The sequence below is a fragment of the Staurois parvus genome, unplaced genomic scaffold (genome assembly GCF_062004578.1).
Source record: "Staurois parvus isolate SC_StPar_1 unplaced genomic scaffold, SC_StPar_1.0 ptg000412l, whole genome shotgun sequence".
Lineage (NCBI taxonomy): Eukaryota > Metazoa > Chordata > Amphibia > Anura > Ranidae > Staurois > Staurois parvus.
Genome location: NW_028318208.1, coordinates 171,643 through 195,711, shown reverse-complemented (window position 1 = coordinate 195,711; position 24,069 = coordinate 171,643). Strand labels below are relative to the sequence as shown.

The 24,069-nt window shown below is 43.9% G+C and overlaps 1 protein-coding gene across 1 annotated transcript in view; it reads right to left on the bottom strand.

The window, feature by feature from the left end:
- Positions 1-23,285, bottom strand: part of CACNG3 (calcium voltage-gated channel auxiliary subunit gamma 3) — a 159,316-nt gene extending 136,031 nt beyond the window's left edge. Inside the window, exon 1 of the mRNA XM_089686777.1 lies at positions 20,330-23,285. Within this exon, the coding sequence (XP_089542903.1) occupies positions 20,330-20,540 (211 nt within the window). The 5' untranslated portion in view covers positions 20,541-23,285. The remainder of the gene's footprint in view (positions 1-20,329) is intronic.
- Between the last annotated feature and the right edge of the window lie 784 nt (positions 23,286-24,069).

Below are 24,069 nucleotides of genomic sequence, written 5' to 3'. Positions count from 1 at the left end.
GGGACCGGAACACAGAAGCCGGATGCCAGCATCGGCCGGAGGAGATGGCTGGGGACGCTGCAGGGGACACATCGCGGGAGCGCAGGGCAAGGTAAGCTCTGCAGGGAATCCCTATGCAGCGCCGCATGGTAAGCCCGAGTGTAGCTCGGGGTTACCGCTTTTGGTACTGACATTTTACCCCGAGCTACACTCGGGAATACCGCTAGGGAGGTTAAGTAATACTTACAGGTGTGGTCCCTCTCCCAGCCTGAGACTGGACAGTGAAAGGAGAAGTGGCAGACTGATGAGCTCATCTGTCATTCTATTGCAGGGCTCTCCAAACTTCTTAAACAAAAGGCCAGTTTACTGTCCTTAAGACTTTAGAGGGGCCGCACTGTGACCATTGAGAGTAAAAAAATGTCCCAGCATCAGTTGGAGTAAACAATGTCCCATCTTTGCTGTCATTGGGAGGAGTTGTGCCCCATTACTGGTGTCATTGGTAGGAATAGTGTTCCATCATTGGTGTAATTAGGAGGAATAGTGCCCCATCGTTGATGTAATTGGGAGGAGTTGTGCCCCATCACTGATGTAATTGGAAGGAACTGTGCCCCATCACTAGCTTCATTGGGGGGAATTGTGCCCCATCATTGGTGTCGTCATGAGGAATTGTGCCCCATCACTGGTGTCATTTGGAGGAATTGTGCCCAGTCATTGGTGTCATTTGTAGGAATTGTGCCCCATCATTAGTGTCATTGGGCCTCCTTGTTGGTATCATTAGGAGGAACTGTGCCCCATCGTTGGTGTCATTGGCAGGAACTGTGTCCCATTGTTGGTGTCATAGGGGGGAACTATGGCCCATTATTGGTTTAATTGGGAGGAACTCTGCCCCATTATTGGTGTCAGTGAATGAAATAGTGCCCCAAGTCCTGGATAAAAGCAGGCAAAGGGCCATATCCGGCCCCTGGGCCATAGTTTGGAGACCTCTGTTCTATTGTATATTCTTATCGGCATGCTCCTTGTTAAGATATGAGCACCGCAGCACTAGTGATTGGTTGCTTCTCCCACTGAGTCTGAGATCTGCCTTATGAGGATTGCCAGAGAGCGATACCAAGTAATATTCAGGTGCTTTCACTGCTTGCGTTTATAAATATTTGTAATGATGTTTTAATACAATAAATTATATCTTTTATATCTGCATGGACTTTAACTGTAAAGTCAGAGAATGAGAATCTACAGATTTCTGTGATTTGATCTCTTTTGGACTTCTTTGGAAAACGCAGCCCGCACGAAAAGCTCGGTCCCCAGTACGGTTGCGTTCTCTAGTGTGGGCGGCGTGCCATTAGAACTAATGGCACCCACTCACGGGTCTGCATTTCTCTGTGCGGGTGGTGTGACTGCACGGATTTTTGTGCGGATCCGCGGCGGCACCACCCTCACAGATGTTAACCTAGGGTAAATCAGGAAGGAACATGCCACACCCTGGTCTGATTACTGCCAGACCTGTTCAATCAAGAACTCATTTAAACAGAAGCTGTCTGAAGCTGTATGAAGTGAAGCACATTAATGCCCCGTACACACAATGAGAATATCGGACGAACGATCGGCTGTTTTTTTTCACCTGCTAGTCTCACATTGAAAGTGAAAAGGTTGCTAAAGATATGAAAATTCTGCTATGAAAGAAAAGAATTTCAAAAGTGATGTCATATATTGCGTTGTATTTGTATTGTATTTTCAGACGACTACTGTACTGATTAAACGAAAATCGTCCGATCTGGTATCGTACGAGAAACATTTTTGTGCTTGTCCCTTCGGATATTGTCGTACGAATTGTCGCGATTGGCTCTCGAAAGCTGTGTACTAACGATCTGATTATCGGACGATCGGTCCTCGTACGAAAATTTTCGTACGATTTTCTTATAGTGTGTATGGGGCATAGGGGCTCGTTCACACTTGCCTTTATTTCTAACTCTTGCCAAACACCCCTATAGCATTTGACAGGCATTAGACAGGCATTTGGGAAGCGTTTTTAACGCTCCCCAAACGCTCCCCAAATGCTCCCCAAACGCCCTATGCGCAGTTTTAAGGCAGTTGATAGGCGTTTGCCAAGCGTTAAAACCGCACCACAAGCGCCTATAATGAAGTTTAATGGTATTAACGCTCCAAAAAACGCCTCGCAACCGCATCACAACTGCACCATAGACTTGAATGGGAGGCTTCAACCCCTCCTGACTTGACATGAGGCATCAGTTTTGCCGCGACGCAACGCAACGCTAACGCTTCAGTGTGAACATTTGCATTAAAAACGCCTGCTAGGCATTTGAGGAGCGGCACCATAGCCTTGAATGGGAGACTTCAACTCCTCCTGACTCGACATGAGGCACCAGTTTTGCCGCGACGCAACGCAATGCTATCGCTTCAGTGTGAACAGCTTGAGACGTGTTAAAAAAGCTTCCTAAATGCCTGTCTGATGCCTGCTGACAAAGCTAGTGTGAACGTAGAACGTAGCCTTACACACGCAGTTTTAAGGCAGTTGATAGGCGTTTGCCAAGCGTTAAAACCGCACCACAAGCGCCTATAATGAAGTTTAATGGTATTAACGCTCCAAAAAACGCCTCGCAACCGCATCACAACTGCACCATAGACTTGAATGGGAGGCTTCAACCCCTCCTGACTTGACATGAGGCATCAGTTTTGCCGCGACGCAACGCAACGCTAACGCTTCAGTGTGAACATTTGCATTAAAAACGCCTGCTAGGCATTTGAGGAGCGGCACCATAGCCTTGAATGGGAGACTTCAACTCCTCCTGACTCGACATGAGGCACCAGTTTTGCCACGACGCAACGCAATGCTATCGCTTCAGTGTGAACAGCTTGAGACGTGTTAAAAAAGCTTCCTAAATGCCTGTCTGATGCCTGCTGACAAAGCTAGTGTGAACGTAGAACGTAGCCTTACACACACAGAATATAACTGGATACTAATATTTATAGGTAAAGTTGATCCAGGGAATATCCGATTACCTCTCGGGGGATCAGGAAGGAATTTTTTTCCCTGCAGAAGCAAATTGGATCATGCTTTGCTGGTTTTTTTTGCCTTCCTCTGGATCAACTGTGGGTGTAGGATATATAACAGATATACTGAATGCAGGGTCCAGGGAGACTGGATATACTGAATGCAGGGTCCGGGGAGACCAGATATAGTGAATGCAGGGTCCGGGGAGACCGGATATAGTGAATGCAGGGTCCGGGGAGACCGGATATAGTGAATGCAGGGTCCGGGGAGACCAGATATAGTGAATGCAGGGTCCGGGGAGACCAGATATAGTGAATGCGGGGTACGGGGAGACCAGATATAGTGAATGCAGGGTCCGGGGAGAGCAGATATAGTAAATGCGGGGTCCGGGGAGACCGGACCCCGCATATTTAATTTCTACTATAAAACATGGCCAATAAAAAATATAAAAATCAAATTTCTTCATAAATTTAAGTCAAAATGTATTCTGCTTAATATCTTTGGGACATATAGTGGAATTTAAAAACTTTTTTTTTATACAAGTAATGGCGACGATCACCGACGTTTAGCAGGACTGCACTAACTAACACTTTGTGGGAACCAGTGACACTAATACAGTGATCAGAGCTAAAAATATGCACTGATCACTGTTCTAATGACACTGGTTAGGAAGGGGTTAACATCTAGGGCTATCAAAGGGTTAAATGTGTGCTTAAAGTGGAGCCCCACCCAAAAGGGGAAGTTCCGCTTTAAGGACTGCTCCCCCGCTCCCCATTAAGGATTGGCACCTTTGGGGGGCGGGGGGGAGCAGGTACCCAAATGTGACAGGTACCCGCTTCCACTTCTGGTCCGATCGCTTAGACGATCGGAAGCAGAAGGTGTCCACCCCCTCCCTCCCTGTAGTCTTTTGGGACACGTGACAGGTCCCAGAAGACTATATGACCATTCATGAAGCGCAGCGCTACTCGCACATGTGCAGGGGGTACCCGGCTGTGAAGCCGCAAGCAGTCACAGCCAGGTGCCCACACTGAAGATGCTGGCCTCCTGGAATACAGGACGGCCAGTGAAACGTGTTTCATGGAGGACACACCACGGGACCGAGGAACAGGTAAGTGGCTATTTTTTAAAAGTCAGCAGCTACAGTTTTTGTAGCTCCTGACTTTTATTTTTTGACAGCGTGAGTGGAACTCCGCTTTAACTATTTGGTGTACACTAGGTGGTGCTTGTACTAGGGGAAGTGAAGGATCATGTTCCCAGCTTTGCAGGGACACACAATCCTTTACTTCCCCACCTGTCAGAACAGAGCTCTGCCTTGTTTGTTGAACATCGGTTCACCGGGACTCGTGGATTGGTTTCCGCTGTCAGTTTTCACAGCAGAAGTGAGCCACCGCCAGTGTGCGCCCCCTATGGCGGAAGTGCAAAATCACCTTTATATACATGATTTTGCACAGAAGTACCACCCTGTAGCAGTAAAACTGCTATAGGGCGGTCTTCAAGTTTTATGCAATAAAGCACTAACAACAGGGTCACTTTAAGGCACCGTATTTCCTGTGCCTATATACTCCTTGGTTATCACAAGCAATATCACAAGCAATTCCGTAATTGTTCATAGATGATTTTCTGCCGCACAGTAAAAGCGAGCACAGAGCACTGTCATTATATTTTCTTTGCTCCAGTTTACTGATAATGTCATATCTAAACACCAAAGACGATGGCTGGCATCCCGAGACTTTTTGTTCTGCCCTGTAGACACAAACATCATTTTTCACAGCGGATTCTTTATCAAGGCTTCACTGAGGATTTTTTTTTTCATTTTTAATCTGCCATATAATTTGCGTATGATATCCATCAATCCTGTTTGTCTCTCTACAGCTTTTATCAGTTTTTCTCCAATAGGCAACAATATAGACATTTTTCTTTCTTTCCTTTAGGCATGTATCTTGTTATAGAAATATTCAAGAGTGTTGAAAATATTCGAATAAAAAATGTGTTTGTTCACCCTACTTTGTAAAGAAAAGAAAAATTGAAGTATTTTGAGATGTATTTTATATTCAGTGTGCCTAAGGGCTGGTTCACACCAGAACACAATGCAGGAAATACGCCTTCTGTGCGTGTTTCTCGCAACCATGCTCAGATGCACTGCCCTTGCGATCTGCATACGGGTGCCAATGTGTTGTTAACAGCACCCCAAAAGCAGATCCCAAATGCAGTGCGTTTGTGGGCACCAAACCGCATGGCACCCCAGCACGTCTTTAAAAGTAGGGCATGCGCTACTTGTCTGCATTCCATTGTGATTTGCAGCCCATTCAAATGAATGGGCTGCAAAATCGCACCATGCAGGAATCACATGGGAATGTTTCCAATGTGATCCTGGCATGGACTGACCCTATATTTTAGATTGTACGCCCCTTGAGGGTTAGGGACTGATGTGAATGTACAATATATATGTAAAGCGCTACGTAAATTGATGGCGCTATATAAGTACCTGAAATAAATAAATATTTTATCACTGTTATTACACCAGAAAAATGGTTTGGCATTAAAGTAGGACTAAAGGCATAACTTGTGTTTCTTTTTCATTTTGGACAGAGTAAGTCCCCTTTCAGACGTTGCGGACCAGTCAGTGGATCCCACCACTGATCCCCGCTGAGCAAGTGGATGTCAGGTCTGTGTCCGCTCTGCTGCTGCAGATACAGCCCACTGTTTTCTATGGGGCGGTTGGATGAAAACGGACCATCTGTCCATTTCCGCCAGACTTTCATCCGATCTGCCGGACGGATGGGGGATGGATCCCAATCCATCTGTTTTTAGCGTACAGGATTGGATCAGATGCTGGCGGGTGCCTAAGGCTGGCCATACTGTAACGGAACCGGTACACGACCGCACTTGGGTATATTCCGTATATTTGTTTTTCAGCTTTTTTTAGCATTTTTTGCATTAGACTTTAGCGCCGTTTTGCTGCGATTAGTGGAGTTTTCCCACGTTTGTGTTTTTTATCTAATCCTTCTCCACTCTGTCCAAAAGACAAAAAAAAAAGATTTGCTTGTTATAATTTACAGAGGTTTCTGGTCTAAAACAATAAAACTTTTTCTCATGATGGTTTATTCATTATGGAGTGCAACATGACACTGCCAGAGCTGCAGAACGGAGAGACTGAAGAAATAGTATTGTGCTAATCGTACCCGCCGGTTCCTTATTGCAGCCAAATGCTGAGGACAAAATTTGCCTAATATGAAATTTCAGATAATGTGCAGAAGAAGGGAATCACTTATAGTTCTAGCAGGGGTGGACTGACAACTCATGGGGCCTCCGGGGCAATAGGGGATCATGGGGCCCCTGTGTCCTTGCTCAAACTCACAAAAGCCTATGAAAAAGGTACCAGGGGCATCTCATGGGGCCCCCTACTGACCCTGGGCCCTCGGGCAGTGCCCGAGTTTCCAAATGGTCAGTCCGCCCCTGAGTTCTAGTATAATTATTCTACTTATTTGAATAGAATTAGTAGCCGCGATGATGGATACATAGATCAGTGTTTTCAACCTTTTTTCAGTCAAGGCACCCTTTAAAATTTAGGATAGTCCAGAGGCACCCTTTAAAATTAAGGATAGTCCCGAGGCACCCTTTAAAATTATGGACAGTCCCGAGACACCCTTTAAAATTATGGACAGTCTTGAGGCACCCCATTCTAAAATAGGGTGCTTCTAGACTGTCCATAATTTTAAAAGGGCACCCCATTCTAAATTGTGAAAAATGATTCTACTAGTCTCATATAACGCAACACACATGTAGGACACCCAACATTAGAGGTGATTTATTCTTGCAAAGCAAATACACTTTTGCACACTGGTACTGACTAGTATTCCAATGTTTCTCTTCTCCCTCAGTTTTTCTCCATCACTGAGCTAATGTGACCCCGGCACTGATGGAGAGGGGTGGGGGAGGGTCAAACAAGGATGGTGTGCAGGCAGCTGACATCCTTCTTATCAACTGGTGATGTCATTGGTTGTCAGGATGCCGGCGGTTAGGAGGTTGTAATGGCGCACAATGAAAACCTGTGGCTTTGTGTAACTAAAAGGCAGACTTGTTCCACCCGCTGGCTTGTATCCACGCAAATTTTAGACATTTTGCCAAGGCACCCCTGAAGAAACCTCAGGGCACCCCAGGGTGCCTGGGCACCCTGGTTGAGAAAGGCTGACATAGACTTCTATTGCGGAGACTGGAAGAAGCAATGAGCTTGCATCTCAGTTTTTGAAGAGCTGTATCTAGAATAGTGTATCTGAACTAGAATGTTTTCCTGCCATTTTGGATAGAATAGGAAATAGTTAAATCTCCTTGCAGTTTTTATTTGTCATCTGTGTCCCTGTGATCTATTTTAATGATTTTCTTGTTATAATTAACAAATTCCATACAAATTACTAAGCACCACACAATGATTTTTGGTTCTGTTTTCTCTAAAAGGGGCCTTACTGGTAGGTGGGTAGACAGTGGAACCAGTGGAGTATTTAGGCTTTGTGCTGCCCTAGGCAACACAAAATTCACCCCCCCCCCCCCCAGAGAGATCCTGACATTGACCAACAACACCCCTGAAGAGAGCCTTCCATTGCCATCACCCCATGCACTGGCCACTCCCCTCCCAGCGAGAGAGAGAGAGACACTCACCTTCACAGCTCTGGACATCCCCAGGAACAAGAGTCAAACAGCCTGCAGACTCTCTCAGATCCCACCTGAACCCCAAAACACATGTGTCCCTTCTTCCAGGGGGGGCAGTGCTGCCTCCCTGAAAAATGCCACCCTAGGCAAATGCCTTTTTTGCCTTTACGCCCCTGAGTGGAACCAAAGATGGTGCTCAGAGGTAGACAAGGGGTGACGGGGAAGGGGGGGGGGTACCTGCACTTATTCTCTGAGAAAAAAGCCTTGATTGTACCTAAGCAGTGCCCTGAAAAAAAATCAACCTTTCATCTTGATTTCCACCTGAAAAGCAGCAGTTAACTTCCTGTACCTTGAGTCTCTGTATATCTGCAGCGCAAGATCATCTGAGGCAATTCTGCCCCTGACTGCTACTCCTGACAAATTTGGTGATATCACTTCTGTGCTGCTCATTGTTCTGATTGCTGGAGAGCAAGCTGTACCTGAGGACCTACAGTGCATTGATTCCCTTGCTTCTGATTCATTAATTCTTAGGATCTGTGCTTCCTCCAGCTCACCTGCTGCTTCTTGATTGTTCCCTCACCAGGCATCAGGAGCAGCTCTGACATGAGGAACCAAGCCCTGGCTCTACCAAGATGGGCTACTCTGCCCAGAAAACAGTACAAAACATGATAATGGGGAAAAAATAATCTGCAGAAAGCATATGGGCAATATTGGTAACTACTTACCAGCAGGAACTACAGAAACTAGTCTTTTTGGCTTTCTGCTTGCCTTTTTTTGGGCAGACCTTTATAGTACAGGTCCTCTTTAAGTGACATGACACAATTGGCAGGTTTCAGAAGTGTACAATTAAAAACAGGTTTTGAGCATCATTAAGTGCTGCAGTAATTATCATAAATGTAATTTTTTAATATAGTAGATTGATAAATGACACATGAGATGTCAATGCTAATGTTTTAATTAAAATGAATGCCAAACATTAAAACTGCAATGTTAAAAACAGTATAAAAATAATTGTATTCAATTCTAAAATCCCTTCTCACCCAAATACTGACATGTGTACTAGGGCATAGTAAATTTGTGCGCTCATGTGTGTGCACTACATTTCATTTTAGAAAAACAGAACTAGAGCTAGTATACATGGGTGCCTGAGGATAATTAAAGGGAAAGCAGGCTTTATCTTATTTATGTTAAAATGTTATAAATTAATATAATTGTTACTATTTATATAAAATCTTTGTTTTGCAAACAAACAATTAATGCAGGGTGCACTCATAATTCTGGAATCACGTTGCATTTTCTATAATAAGAGTACAGCAGAACCTGCTTGCTTTTAGACTCTCTTTGTTTGATTGGAGCTCAGTACCAAGCTTTCTGTAGGCAGGCAGGGAGGGGAGAGAGAGTGTGTAAATTTTAGTCTGAGCTATTGAGCTTTGTAGACAGCAAGCACTTTTTTTTGTTTAGCAGAGTACATATGGATAGCCTGGAATACTTAGCCCAGCACCCTATGATGATGTGCATAGCACGAAACGCGTCAGTGAGTTACAGTTACTGGACGTTTAACCACTGCTGGTGGCCATCCTGAATCTTATGTGGTCAGTGATATCTTTTCTATTGCTTGTACCTGTTTACACCTGTTTTGACAATAAACTAGCCTACGGTATCACACTATGTGGTGTCCCTTATTGGGCTCTCTTTATTGAGAGCCTTCATCCGCAGAGCCTGCACCATAGGGAACCCCTGAAGGTGATACGTATCTGAGCACCCTATCCTAGACGTGACCAGAAGGTGTACAGGATCCTGACCGTTACGAGGATGCAGATGACCTGATTTATACCTGGTGAGACAGGCATATCTCAAAGGCGTATTATTTACACACTTCTGGTGAGTGCGCAATCTATTTATTTCACCTCTTATCATCTGCCACCTTCAAGTCCTCCAGCAACCTATTCAAGGATCACATTAGATCCTCACGTGGGCTCTATACATCTTGGGACAATTTATCCATTACTAGTCACCATTGAGGACATGTGACATTGCACTTTATACGGATTTATCTACCACTATTTAATTTATGGTTTTTATCGTATAAGTTATGGTTTTTATTGTATATTATTTATATGTCTTTCACTTAGCGCTGCACCTTATATTTGTATGTTATTTGGAAGGTTCGATTTGGTTGCCTTTTTGGTGTCCTAGCAGCTATACCTCATTTCTCAGATAGCGCTCGTATTAACTTTTTTATCTCTAAGTGCATAAGCCTGAGCAGCCAATCGTCATGTGAATGGGGAGTGACACCATCAATCTTGGAAAGTGTTAACACCATTTGACATGGGGGATGAACTCCTGCAGCAGGGAGGTGGCAAGGGAGCATGGATCAGTAAGTATACCTTGCTGAAGATGGCGGGCTATCAGAAGACACCGAATGGGCAGATACAAGTATCCCTTTACAGTCAGTTTGAGATAAGTCAGTGAGAGCTGTGAAAATGTGGAATAGAGTCCCTCAAGAGTTGGTTCTGGCCAGCTCAGTGGATTGCTTCAAAATAGGTCTGGATACAGAATATAACTGGATATAACATTTATAGGTAAAGTTGATCCAGGGAATATCCGATTGCCTCTCGGGGGATCAGGAAGGAATTTTTTCCCCATGCAGGAGCAAATTGTATCATGGTTTGCTGGGGTTTTTTTACTTCCTCTGGATCAACTGTGGGTATAGGATGGTGGGCTGTCCCTGTCGTGCACACACTGCCTGGCTCTTCCCCTCCCTGTGTGTCCCCGTTGCACCCCCCAGACCGGTGTTGCAAGATCAGTTAATCCCGTACAGGTTGTAAGCCGATGATCCCCGCCAGATGAATCGGATCTGCGGATTGGGGAGCATAATGGATCGGACCGGGTGACACCAACCCTAGGGATGCCCCCTGCTCTCATGGTCATGAAAATATTGTCCATCAAGTAAAATGTGAACAATAGATACACAGAATATAACTGGATATAACATTTATAGGTAAAGTTGATCCAGGGAATATCTGATTGCCTCTCGGGGGATCAGGAAGGAATTTTTTTCCCAGCAGGAGCAAATTGGATCGTGCTTTGCTGGTTTTTTTTGCCTTCCTCTGTGGGTATACAGTAAGATGATAACTTTTTTTTTTTTTTTAATGGTTGAACTGGATGGACTTTTGTCTTTTTTCAGCCAGACTAACTGTGTAACTATGTTTCTTTTTTAACCCCCCCCATATAAGTCAATAAGACATATGGCAATGACAAGACAAAAACATGGCAAACGCTAAATCCTGCCGCCTCAACCTCCGGAACATTTCCAAAATCCGCCCCTTCCTGACCAATGACACCACAAAACAACTCATCCACGCCTTGGTTATATCCCGCCATGATTACTGCAATTACCTCCTCACTGATCTACTGTTACACAGGCTATCCCCCCTTCAGTCTATTATGAATGCTGCTGCTAGACTCATACACCTTACCAACCGATCAGCGACTGCTGCCCCTCTCTGCCAATCCCTCCACTGACTTCCACTAACCCAACGTAAAAAAATTCAAAATACTAACCACAGCTTAAAAAGCCATCCACAACACTGCCCCCAGCGACATCACCAACCTCATCCACAGATACCGCCCAAATCGCCCACTCCGCTCCTCCCATGATATCCTCCTCTCTAGCTCCCTCATCATCTCCTCCCACGCTCGCCTCCAGGACTTCTTCAGAGCCTCTCCCATCCTCTGGAATTCCCTACCACAGCATGTCCGGTCAGCCCCCACCCTGTCTGTCTTTAGGCGATCTTTGAAAACTCACTTCTTCAGGGAAGCCTACCCCACCTCCACCTAAGAACTGTACTTGAATCACCTCCGCCAGATCATCCCCCGCAGCTATCACCTTTTGTATCACCTCCCCCTTCCTTTAGATTGTAAGCTCCACGAGCCGGGCCCTCCTATTCCTTCTGTACTGAAATGTATTGTAATTGTACTGTCTCCCTTATATTGTAAAGTGCTGCGCAAACTGTTGATGCTATATAAATCCTGTATAATAATAATATTAAATGCACTTTCAATTGTATGTTCAATGTCCACATACAATAGCCCCAAGGGAGCCTTGCTGCATTGTTGAATAAGATTAGGACTTTAGTAAATCAGGTCAAATTTCCAGGATTGCCTTGGCAGCCTACAGATTGAATTTCTCAGTTGCTCTATAAAGCAGCTTGTAATTTATGTTTAGTGGCCCTGTAATAAGCGTAAAAATTAAATACAGTTTAAAACCTGTTATATAGTAGGATCTAGGGAGGCTGTCAGTAACGATGATTCCTTGCTATACTGATGTATTTTGCTTATATAACACGCAGGATTTTATGTACTGTATCAAACATTGCATTGTGTGCTATATCCTCTGATGAGTGTAACGAAGGAATAACAAGCCACTAAGGAGTTGTTCGACCATGTAAAGATGAGACACCACCAACCACCATTTAATTCAGGACATGGAAGGCTGGGGTGACTTGCAATATCCCTGTCATCTGCACTAGATGCCACATTGTTGTGTGTCGTATTGATCTGTCAAGCTTCTGCCTGACAGGCCTGAAAGATAAAGTGGCTTTAATCCAATATCTATACCACTGCCATTTTTATCTGTGATAAAGAGGCCCATGCAATCTGGGAAGCACAGATGTATGGTCAAATGACAAAGCAGGGGATTATTTAAAAGCGAGGAGCTTGCTCAATCAATAAAGATACTGAAAGAACAGTTTATATTCTAGCATTGAAATGTACTTCTCTTCAATCAGTTTTAATATCTATCCATGCCATTGGTGGTATTACAGGGGGTTCCAACTCCAAGATTTGCCCTGGTTTGAATAACATTGCCAAGGTATTTTTTTGAGCATGCCCTATCTTATATCATTGTTTAGACAAGCCTTCCTGGACCTTTTAACATGGAGGAACCCTTGAAACAACTCTCTGGGCTCAGGTAACCACTGCTAATAATTACTATATCTACACTCACTGGCCACTTTATTAGGTACACCTGTTCAGTTGCTTGGTAACACAAATTGCTAAACAGCCAATCACAAGGCAGCATCTCAATGCATTTATGTGATGAAGACGACTTGCTGAAGTTTAAACCTAGCACCAGAATGGGGAGGAAAGGGGATTTAACCTCCCTGGCGGTATTCCTGAGTGTAGCTCGGGGTAAAGTTTCAGTTCCAAAAGCGGTAACCCCGAGCTACACTCGGGCTTACCATGCATAGGGAGTCCCTGCAGCGCTTACCTTGTCCTTCACTCCTGCGATGTCCCCCCTGCAGTGTCCCCGGCCATCTCCTCCGGCTGATGCCGGCATCCGGCTTCCGTGTTCCGGTCTCTGTGATGTCGGGACGTATGGGCGCCAGAACCGGTGTCTGCATTTTTACTGTTCTTTCTGCCTGGAAACTTAGAAAAGTCCATGGCGTCCAAAAAGCGTCCCTTTATTTCAAAAGCGGTTTTAGACCAGCTAGAGAACAGCGATAGTAAATCAGAACCACTTGCAGAATTGAGTGATAATGATTCGTGGGGGAAATTCGTCATCAGCACTGAAAACGATTCTGCGACTTTGCTCAGCGATGTGCGAACTTGGCGCTATATTTCAAATTTCAGTGTTTTTTGTTTGATTATATTATTTATTTAAATGTATTATAATTATATTATTATTTTTTATAATTATTTATTAAATTATAATTTATGATTTTGCGTTTCAAGTTTTATCATATCCGGGATGTTTACTAGACTCTTGTTCGTACAGATTTCAGTGAGTTATTCCTAAATTACAGGCCTACAATACAAAAAATACATATTTCAATGCAAAAAAATGGTACCGCTTTCTGCACCAAAAATCTGAAATAATCATAACGCTAGGGAGGTTAAGTGACTTTTAACGTGGCATGGTTGTTGGTGCCAGACGGGTTGGTCTGAGTATTTCAAACACTGCTGATCTACTGGGATTTCCATGTACAACCATCTCTAGGGTTTACAGAGAATGGTCCAAAAAAGAGAAAATATCCAATGAGCTGCAGTTGTGTGGAGGAAAATGCCTTGTTGATGCCAGAGGTCAGAGGAGAATGGGAAGGCTGGTTAGAGATGATAAAAAGGCAGCAGTAACTCAAATAACCACTCATTACAACTAAGGTATGCAGAATACCATCTCTGTACACACAACACATCCAACCTTGAAGCAGATGGGCTACAGCAGCAGAAAACCACACCGGGTGCCGCTCCTGTCAGTTAAGAACAGGAAAAGGAGGCTACAATTCGCACAGCCAGACCAAAATTGGATACTAGAAGATTGGAAAAACGTTGCCTGGTCTGATGAGTCTCAATTGCCCTGGAGAAGGTTGTGCGTGAAATCCCAGTTGATCAGCAGTTTTTGAAATACTCAGACCAGCCCGTCTGCCACCAACAACCATGCCAAGTCACTTAAATCATCTTTCTTCCCCATTCTGATACTCAGTTTGAACATCAGCAAGTCGTTTTCACCATGTCTAGATGCCTAAATGCATTGAGTTGCTGCCATGTGATTCTTGGCAATTTGTGTTACCAAGAAATTGAACAGGTCTACCTAATAAAGTGGCCGGTGAGTGTACATCTCATTGTACATTAGTGTGAGGATCAGTAGGAAGAATGTTCCTTACATTGGTGGTCATTGGGAAGAATCATCCTCTTACAGATAGCTAAAAAAGAACATTGTTGATAGTGATTACTCATTTGAGAGGCTGAAATTGTTCATTGCTCAAATAACCCCTAGCAACCCCTGAAATAACCCTCGGGTTCCAAGAAGCCTTGGTTGAGAAAGGCTGCTCTAGGCTATATATCCCAAGAATGGGGTACCTACCAATTGCCCTTTCCCTTTCACTCCACTTTGTATTAATGGACAAATAGATGGGACCGTACAATTTCCATTCCCTGGAGAGAAAGAAAGGTCGCTGCATACCGATGACATCACTATAATCCAAGTTTATTGTATGAATAGCCATAGTAGTAGTCCCTGCCTAAGGACAACCCTCTAATGCATTTTACCCAATAAGGATTAGTCGTAGATAATTTATAACTAAGCCCTACTGGATAAAACATATTAGAGGGGGTGGTCCTTAGGCGGGGACAGATACCGTGGCTAGGGTTCCACTGAGCTTTGGTTGAGAAAGACTGTTCTAGGCTAAATATTCCAAGAATGGGGTACCTACCAATTCTCCTTACCCTTCCACTCCACTTTGTACTCATGGACGAGTGGATGGGGCCATAAAACTTCCATTTCCTGAAGAGAAAAAAAGGCTGCTGCACATCAATGTCAAGTTTATTGCACAGACAGCCATAGTAGACGTCCACACCTAAGGACCACCAGCTAACGCATTTTGCCCAATAAGGATTAATTAATCGTAGAGAATAACTAAGCCTTATTGAGTGAAACATGTTAGAACGGGTGGTCCTTAGGCAAGGGTCAATACTGTGGCTGCCTGTATAATAAACTTGTATTACAGTGTCATCATCGGTATGTAGACACCAGAGTGAGTTCGGAGGAAGAAGTTTCATTTCTCATGACTATCTTTGTGCCATTGCCACCAGTGTACTACTGGACAACATGTGTGCAGCATACACCAATAACTTCCATTCTATACTGTACTAAACCTCCAAACTTCAATGTTTGTTATTTAGGCTTGTAGATGTGGATGGTGCAAGGATTTTTGTCTACACGAGTGAAGGTGCATTTTACTGCCCCTCCCATCACCCCCTCCCCTCCCTTCCACAATACAGTCCCCCACCCTCATGTGGCATACACTTTTTTGATGAGGAGCCGATGGCATCCTACTTACTTGCTGTGGGCAGCTGGCAGGTGAGACAAACTAAAACTTCCATGCTGTGGAAGAGAGGGCGCAGCATTAGGGAACGGAAGACTGGCTGGGGATTTGGGTTTTACCGCCCCATCCTGATGCCCTAAGGTGGCTGCCTAAGCAGCCTTATGCTGGCACCAGCCCTGCCTGCAGACTTCTTCAATAAAAACTATTGAAACAGATATTTATGGTGAGCTAGTATGCAAGCCAAGGAAGAGCTGTTTAATCATCAACAACATGGAAAGAACAGCTGACTTTCTTTTCTTGAAATGATGGGGTAGCTAACATGAAAACAAAGTACCTGTCCACACACATCACTACATTGACAACATGAGCACATGCAAGATCAGAGCAGGGGAAAGTCCTATTGTATCACTGTTTTATATTTCTGGGTGATCATTCACAGGGTCCTGAATCCAGACGTATGCATATGCACCCATGCATCTAGACAGGCATGCGGGCATTATAACTTACTTTTAAATGGAAAACATTATCATGTGACCAGGTTTCTATGCTAGATACACATGTGCAGTTCTTTTACTTTTTATGATTGCAACAAATTTGCTTTTGCAACATGAAAAACTTCTACCCTTTAAAATGTTATAGTGTAACAATAAAGGTAGCATGTAAAAAATAATCTACTTTCACAACACAATCTACTGTCTACAAAAATTTAAATACATTTTTGTCTTTGGGATCTTTGAAAATTTGATAAGTGATTCTGTTGCAGCTTTTTTCTCCCAATGTAGATGGGATAATAACGGTACAAAAAAAAAAAGATTATTGCGCAAAAAAAGTAAAAAAAATGAAAACAGTCATTTTTTTTTCATTTTGGCGGTATAACTGTATTACTTGCAATTTATTCCCCATGTGAGCATTAAATTCTGCTATTAAACATCCTGCACTGTGTCCTGAACATGGAAAAGCAATATCTCTTTTGTAGTTACATTGTATCTCATTTGGTATGTATAAGGTGAACGGATCCAGAAGTCAAAACACAGGGAGATTGGAGAAAGCTTGATTAATCTGTGCACTGAAAAGAAGATTAAATACAGGGGAATCTGTGACTTAAGCAACACAAGTAGTTTTAGCGTCCTGTTAACCCTTCCCAGCCCTGCCTGACTCAGAGCTGAATGTGGGTAGGGCACCCATTATATATTCAGTTGCAATGGGTTTGTTTAGTTCCATTATCGTTCATCATATTTGACTTCATATCGTTTTGCATTGTTTGATGAAATTTGGTGCTGTATACACACATATGTACATACTACCCTTCCAGCTGGCCACCCATTAAAAGTCACCCCCATAGTGTTTTATATACTGTAGATGACTTTAATCAGCTTACCCCAATGTCAGTGAAAAATCTGGGGCCAGAGCTAGGTTAATGGACTTTTAGTGAAAACTATATGTCTTATACGTGGCTTATCCTGTATTTGATTTTCTTGCATCGGGTATTTATTAGGGGGCTGATTGCACTTTCTAGTGTACAGATGTGTTTAGGAAATACCATTATGAATATAGATGAGTGCAGTGATGTGTGAGAAGTGGATGTTCACCTTGGATCTACAGTTTACCAGTCAGTGAATGGACCTGATGAATTTTCTTAAGGAGTCAACCATTTTAGGGAAGGAATATTTAGAAAATAATACTAAGGTACAATTGGTGGCTATAAGGGAATCATCAAATATCAAGAATGTTCATCAAATATATGCCCCCTAGGCATGCACCTAAATGATCAATCTAGTGAATTCCGACATAGTGAAAACTGAAGTCACAAAGCTAACAGCTAGAATGTTACCAGGACATTTTACTGTCAGTATTGATCAAGAATCTAAAAAAATCTTGAGATGCTTGTATTTCTTGTCGGATTGTGGATCTAGTGGCCTGACTAGCAGAACACGTTTCTCCACAGCTCGAATCCTAGCAGCTTGGAAATCAGAGGACTTGCAGTTTATGACATTTTGCGGGGCACAGTGCTAGGAATCATAATTTCACCAAAGCAGTAGACTTGTTGCTATACTATGTCTAGGGTTGGATGGGCAGGTATTTCACCAGAGTTTATCACAGCTAGGGGTTGTTAAGTAGACACGTAGATGCTGCACATAAATGGTAAAAGATTCATTCCCTACTCCATGCAGAAAAAAATTAACTTTTGGCTTCAGCTCACACAGTAAATTTTCTGCATCTTGGAAAATCTGTATTAGCAATAACCAGCACATCTGATGTTCAGAAATGATTGTTATTGCTGTCTAGTAAACTCCCTGAACAGTTCAATAATAACTTTGCCATTGGTAGTGATGGCTATTTTGATTCCATCATTTGTGACTATAGTATCTTGCATGATCACCCTTTTCTGGGTCCGGGACCTAAAGGTCCTCTGCAGGTGGGAAGAAGCTCCCAGGGTCTGCAGGGACACGTAGCTACTCCAAAGATGGAGCCCAAGCTCATAGGGTATGTTGGATAATGAAGGTCCTCCAAAGCTATAGCACAGGTCCAAAGGGAAAGTGGGGTAGAGAAGTTCCTCCAAAGCTGGAGGACAGGTTCATAGGATATGTTGGGAAATGAAGTTCCTCCAAAGCTATAGCACAGGTCTGTAGTGTAAGTGGGGTTCCTCCAAAGCTGGAAGCCAGGATCATAGGGTATGTACAGTAATGAAGTTCCTCCAAAGCTATAGCACAGGTCTGTAGTGTAAGTGGGGTTCCTCCAAAGCTGGAAGCCAGGATCATAGGGTATGTACAGTAATGAAGTTCCTCCAAAGCCATATCACAGGTCTGTAGGGCAAGTGGGGTAGTGAAGTTCCTCCAAAGCTGGAGGACAGATTCAGAGGGTATGTAGGGTAATGAAGTTCCTACAAGGCTATAAGACAGGCTCATAGAGGATGTTGTTTATTGAAGTTCCTCCAAAGCTGGAGGACAGGCTTTCATGGTCTATTTTGAGCTAAAGGTTCCTGTGGTTTTGGAAGCCTGGCCCTCATCCCTCCACAGCTGAAAAAAGAGCTTTCCAGCTATGCAGCAACAAAGTAAGGTGCCAGGTTCACAGGTTGTTCTGTGATTTTTAGCCTTTCCACAGGTGGAGATACAGCTTGCTGTGTACACTGTAACAAGTTGCTGCTGCAATGATATAAAGAATAGTCTCAAAGAGAATGCTGGTACCTCCTCCACAGCTAGTGGATAACATTTAGGATAGTTTGGATTATGACGGGCTTTTGGTTTCCATCACAGATGGAGAATGACTCTCAGGGTATCCTGGGACTTGACATTTCTCTACTTTTAAAGAACCTAGGCTGCACCACCCTACAAAAGAGTAATATGAAGTATCTAATCACAGTTATCAGTTGTCATTTCAAAAATCTAATATAGGCACAAAACCTCCATAAGAAATACAAATGTCACAACTGACCACTGCCTAGCTGGACACGCTGATACTGAAGCAGTAACCCTTTTAGTTAGACAGAACTTCTTGGCAATTTTCTGCTAGGTATCTCCCACACACAAGTTAATATTAGAAAGTATCCCATATTGAAAAAAAAAAATCAACATAGAAACAAGAGTTAGTTATTGTGTAACTCAGACTTCAGCTACAACTAGATGAGATCTGGAGATAAGGAATGGTAAGAAGCAATGAGAGGAATAATATTGCAGCACTAAATGGATGAAAAAAAACAGACAGGAGCATGAAGGGCTTCTCTATCCAAAAGTGAAATTTCATCTAAATGTCCGCTGTTCAGTCATCCACTTGCTTCTAATTTACTCTAAACACTCAAATGGCAAGAATAAAATAATTCAAATATAATTCAAGCTCAGCATCTCTCGCCATCTGGGATTATTTTGAATGGAGTCTCACTCCATTTTTAAACGGATTTTTAAATATTTAAATGATGTACAATGCACCAGGGGCATTGAGTGTCAGCCTACTGCAACAAGATGATTGATACTCCATGTCCAAGATCCAAGAACTCTGATACTGAGTTTCCACAGCTGCAGTCCTCCACTAAGAATTATACATATTTTGAGTATTTTAAAACATATGTGGAACTTAGGAAATGGAGTATGGAAATACAAATTAAGCAACTGTAGGTATTCGACTCTTGTGGAAATAGAAGTCAGGACTCAGGACTTCCACTGCCAGCCTGGGACTGGCATTACAAGCTGATACTTAGGCTTCCACAACAGCTGGAGACCTACGGGTTTACTAATCCAGCTAAATTAACCTTTATAACAGGCTTAGGTTGCAAGCCAGCAACAGTGGAACCAGAGAAAAACCATACATGGTGTGTATGAATATGCTGGGACTTGTAGTCCTTCTGCAGTTAGAGACAAACAAGGTGTCTGAAGGCTGATTTTTTTCTTTTCCATTAACAAGGATAGGTAGGAAGCCTTTGATTTAGATCTGCCCTGTTAGATGATTCTCTATGTGCTTGTAGTCCCACAACAGCTGCCAGAAGATGTCTCAAACAGGCTTGGTTCTCAATAAACACTCAAGGGTTAAATCGAGGCAATGAATGGGAATGTAAAATGAGCAGTAACCAAATCAACTGATAAGATTCTGGTTTAGCTCACACCAGTGGAAATTGGATTCTGGTTGCTTAAATAAGCCTGAACACTGAAATTAGATGTTCTAAATCTTATTTTTTTTTGCTGTCATCTGAGATACACATTTGGCCATACAAAGACAACCTGCAGCAGGACTACAAGTAACAGCATGCCCTAACCATAAAAGAATACTATGAATCCAGGTTTTTCTGTAAGAAAACTTAACAATACATCAAATTATGCATCAACCTATAGGGTTCATAGGTCAAGGATGCCAGATGTTTGTAGAGCAGGTAGCATACCTTCAAGGCAGCAGGTTCTCCATAATCCTGAATGGGTCATCACCTCTTCGTTCTTCTTACTGGTTTCATTGTCATTGGTGGATTTAGCCTTGCAGACCCCTCTGGAATAAAGCCAGTAATCCGTGCCCACCGCGATGGTCATCAGACTGAAAGCTGCGAAGGCCCCCACTGTGGTAATGAGCATCTGAACACCTCTGTCACACATCCTCATACTTGGTCATGATAGTTGGGCCTCTTTTTCTTTAGATTGGTAACTGACAATATGGCAGAAGACTCAACAGATACTACAGGTATAGAATGGAAAAAGTCCTAGTCTAGGATGTTTCTGTATCAGATCAATATGGTGTTTTGATAGACATGAAGATTCTCCCAAATTGTATCCTGAACCAAACTTTCCATGACCTTGACAAAGTCTGTTTAATTTTCCAGGCTAGTGCTTGAAAGCCTTGAAAAAAACAAAAAAAAGGAGTGAATCCAAATTGATACACTTTCTAATCAGCCAATATAAGTCAGCAGACTTTAAATTCCTTTTGTGCTTAAAAGTAGATGCCACATTGCTGCGTGCAGAGATTCTGCTTGCCTTCTCCTTGCTGGGGGTGAGAATGTGGTCCTGAAGGAGCAGATCATATCCAGCCACTGAGCTCAGCTAAACACCCAGTGTTGCTCTGAAGGGTCAGCTCTTGTTCTCAGCTGAGAATCCAGCCTGGTACAGCCCCCATCCAGTCTATGAGCCCTGCCTAACGACCCAACGTGTGCTGGAGGGACAGCTACCCCTCTGCATCTGAGGACAGCCAAGGAACCCAGCGCGGTGCTGAAGGAACAGCTCTGACCTGGGGACTGGGACTAAGGAAGGACTCCGAGAGATGCTGAACGGACAGCTCCTGGCAATCAGACCAAGACCTGGAGTGGTGCTGAAGGGACAGCTCCTTTGCAGATAGAAGGAATCCGATCAGGACCCGGAGTGGTGCTGAAGGGACAGCTATTTATCCCAGGAATGAGACCAGGACCCCGGAGTGGTGCTGAAGGGACAGCTATTTATCCCAGGAATACGACCAGGACCCCCGAGTGGTGCTGAAGGGACAACTCCTTCCTAGATCCTAGGAATCCGATGAGGACCTGGAGTGGTGCTGAGGGGACAGCTTCTTTCCAGATCCTGGGAATCCGATCAGGACCCGCAGTAGCTTTGAAGGAACAGCTCCTAACTTGATCCTAGAATCAGACCAGGACCAAGAGTGATACTTAAGGGACAGGTCCGTCCTAGATCCTAGAATCAGACCAGGACCCAGTTGTGAAGGGACAGCTCCTTCCCAACCTCTGGAATCTATGTGAAGACCCGGAGTGGTCCTGAGGGGCCAGCTATTTCCTAACCTCTAGAATCTAGGTGATGACCTGGAGTGGTCCTGAAGGGCCAGCTCCATCCCAGCCTCTAGAATCTAAGTGACGACCTACAGTGGTCCTGAAGGGCCAGCTCCTTCCCAACCTCTAGAATCTAAGTGAGTACCTAGAGTGAGCCTGAAGGGCCAGCTCCTTCCCAACCTCTAGAATCTAAGTGACGACCTAGAGTGGTCCTGAAGGGCCAGCTCCTTCCCAACCTCTAGAATCTGAGTACCTACTGTGGTCAGCTGCCTCCCAAACTCTAGAATCTAGATGAGGACCTGGAGTGTTCCTGAAGGGCCAGTTCCTTCTCAACCTCTCGAATCTAAGTGTGGTACTGAAGGGCCAGCTCCTTCCCAACCTCTAGAATCTAAGTGAGTACCTAGAGTGGTCCTGAAGGGCCAGCTCCTTCCCAACCTCTAGAATCTAAGTGAGTACCTAGAGTGGTCCTGAAGGGCAAGCTCCTTCCCAACCTCTAGAATCTAAGTGACGACCTGGAGTGGTCCTGAAGGGCCAGCTCCTGCCCAACCTCTAGAATCTAAGTGAGTACCTAGAGTGGTCCTGAAGGGAAGCTCCTTCCCAACCTCTAGAATCTAAGTGACGACCTGGAGTGGTCCTGAAGGGCCAGCTCCTGCCCAACCTCTAGAATCTAAGTGAGTATCTAGAGTGGTCCTGAAGGGTCAGCTCCTTCCCAACCTCTAAAATCTAAGTGAGTACCTAGAGTGGTCAGCTGCCTCCCAAACTCTAGATTCTAGGTGAGGGAACAGCCTCAGTGCTCCCCTCAAAAAAGCATGGACAGGATGAAGGTCTGGATCTCAGGCTACACAAACCTCTTCTGATCGCTGTGTCCTTGTGCGGATCCAACACAACCAACAGTCCCTATAAAACGACCTTCACTGCAATAAGTTCCCAACTGCCGCTGAACACATGTTCCTGGGTCATCGTGTAGGCACCAAGTGGATGGATGGGACGGCAAGCTCAAGGTGAGGTCCTTCAGCCAGGTAAAAGATGAAAATGACACTGACAGGTGGCACCTTCTAATTACCTCCAAGTTCAATCCGTGCAGAAGCCATCCATCCATCCATTCAGGGGCATCATCCCAAACTGAGAGGCAGGAGGCAACCTCATCCTCCGGAGCACGCTTCAGTCTAGACTGGTGGATGCTCCTAGGCAGACGTGACAAAGACAGGTGTCAAGAGCTCCCGGTGAAATCCGAAATCAGGCTGAGTCCCAGCGCCCATATCAGCAGGAAAGTTTAGATGTTTCTGGAGGACACCTTGTTCCTCTTGGGCAAGCTTCTCCTGACCTCCAAACGTCACTGTAGACCTCCTAGAGCTTCTCACTGTCCTAAAAGTCTATTGCCTATTCCTCCAGTTCTCTGCCATTGCCTCTCCTGATGTGCAGGCATCCTTCTGTGTTCATCCTGCATACAGTTTCTCCAATCTCAGCCTCCTGTCTGCCTTTCACCCCCTGTTCTCTCTCAGCCTCCCATCCCCTGACCCTGTCTGTCCTCACCTCCCTCTATCATTTGGTATTGCACTCCTCTCCTCCAGCTCCTTCCTATGCCACTCAGACTTTCATTATGCAAAAAAAAAAAAAAACTGAAGTCTACTGATGCAGAGAGAATGAGACCCGAGAGAAGGCACACACAAATATTTTTTTTTTTAATCTTTCTTAAAGGGCCAGCATGCCCCTTCTGATTGGGCAGCTCAGTGATCAGAGGAGCAGCACACACCCATCCAATGTATAATAAGAATTGCCCTCATCACATTCCAGAGCAGTGCCTGCCTTCTCCTCGCCTGTGACGACTGCTGAAATGTCAGTTGTAGAGCTTGGCTGTTGCATAATGTCAGAGAATCTTCAGCTGGCTGAGTGTGTGTCACTAAGCGAAGATGATGTCCAAATAACAGAGATTATGCCACAAAGTGTTTGCAAATAGCGAGGATGATTGAATGCAAATGAAATTGTCATGTCTGTCCATCCTTCTGTATGATCTGACAGTGCTTCTCACAGGTTCTAGATCTAAAGTGGTTGTAAACTTTAGACATGAAATAGGAACAAAGCATATCCCTCTATAGAGCGTACTGGTCTTAGTCCAGAGCACTAAGTGTTAATGGTGCACCAAAAAATGAAAATTATGGAACGAAACCAAACATTTAGGATGTACTTGGCTGAAATCCGAAGCCGGAATGGACAGTTTTTTAAAAATATATAATTGCATTATATTTGACTTTTTAATTAATATAATGCATTTAAATAAATATGAATTTAAAAAATACAATCCAGTAACGTAAAATAACTTTGATTGAATGTATCACACAAAAATTGGAAAGAAAATAAAATGATATATGTATATAAATTTAAAA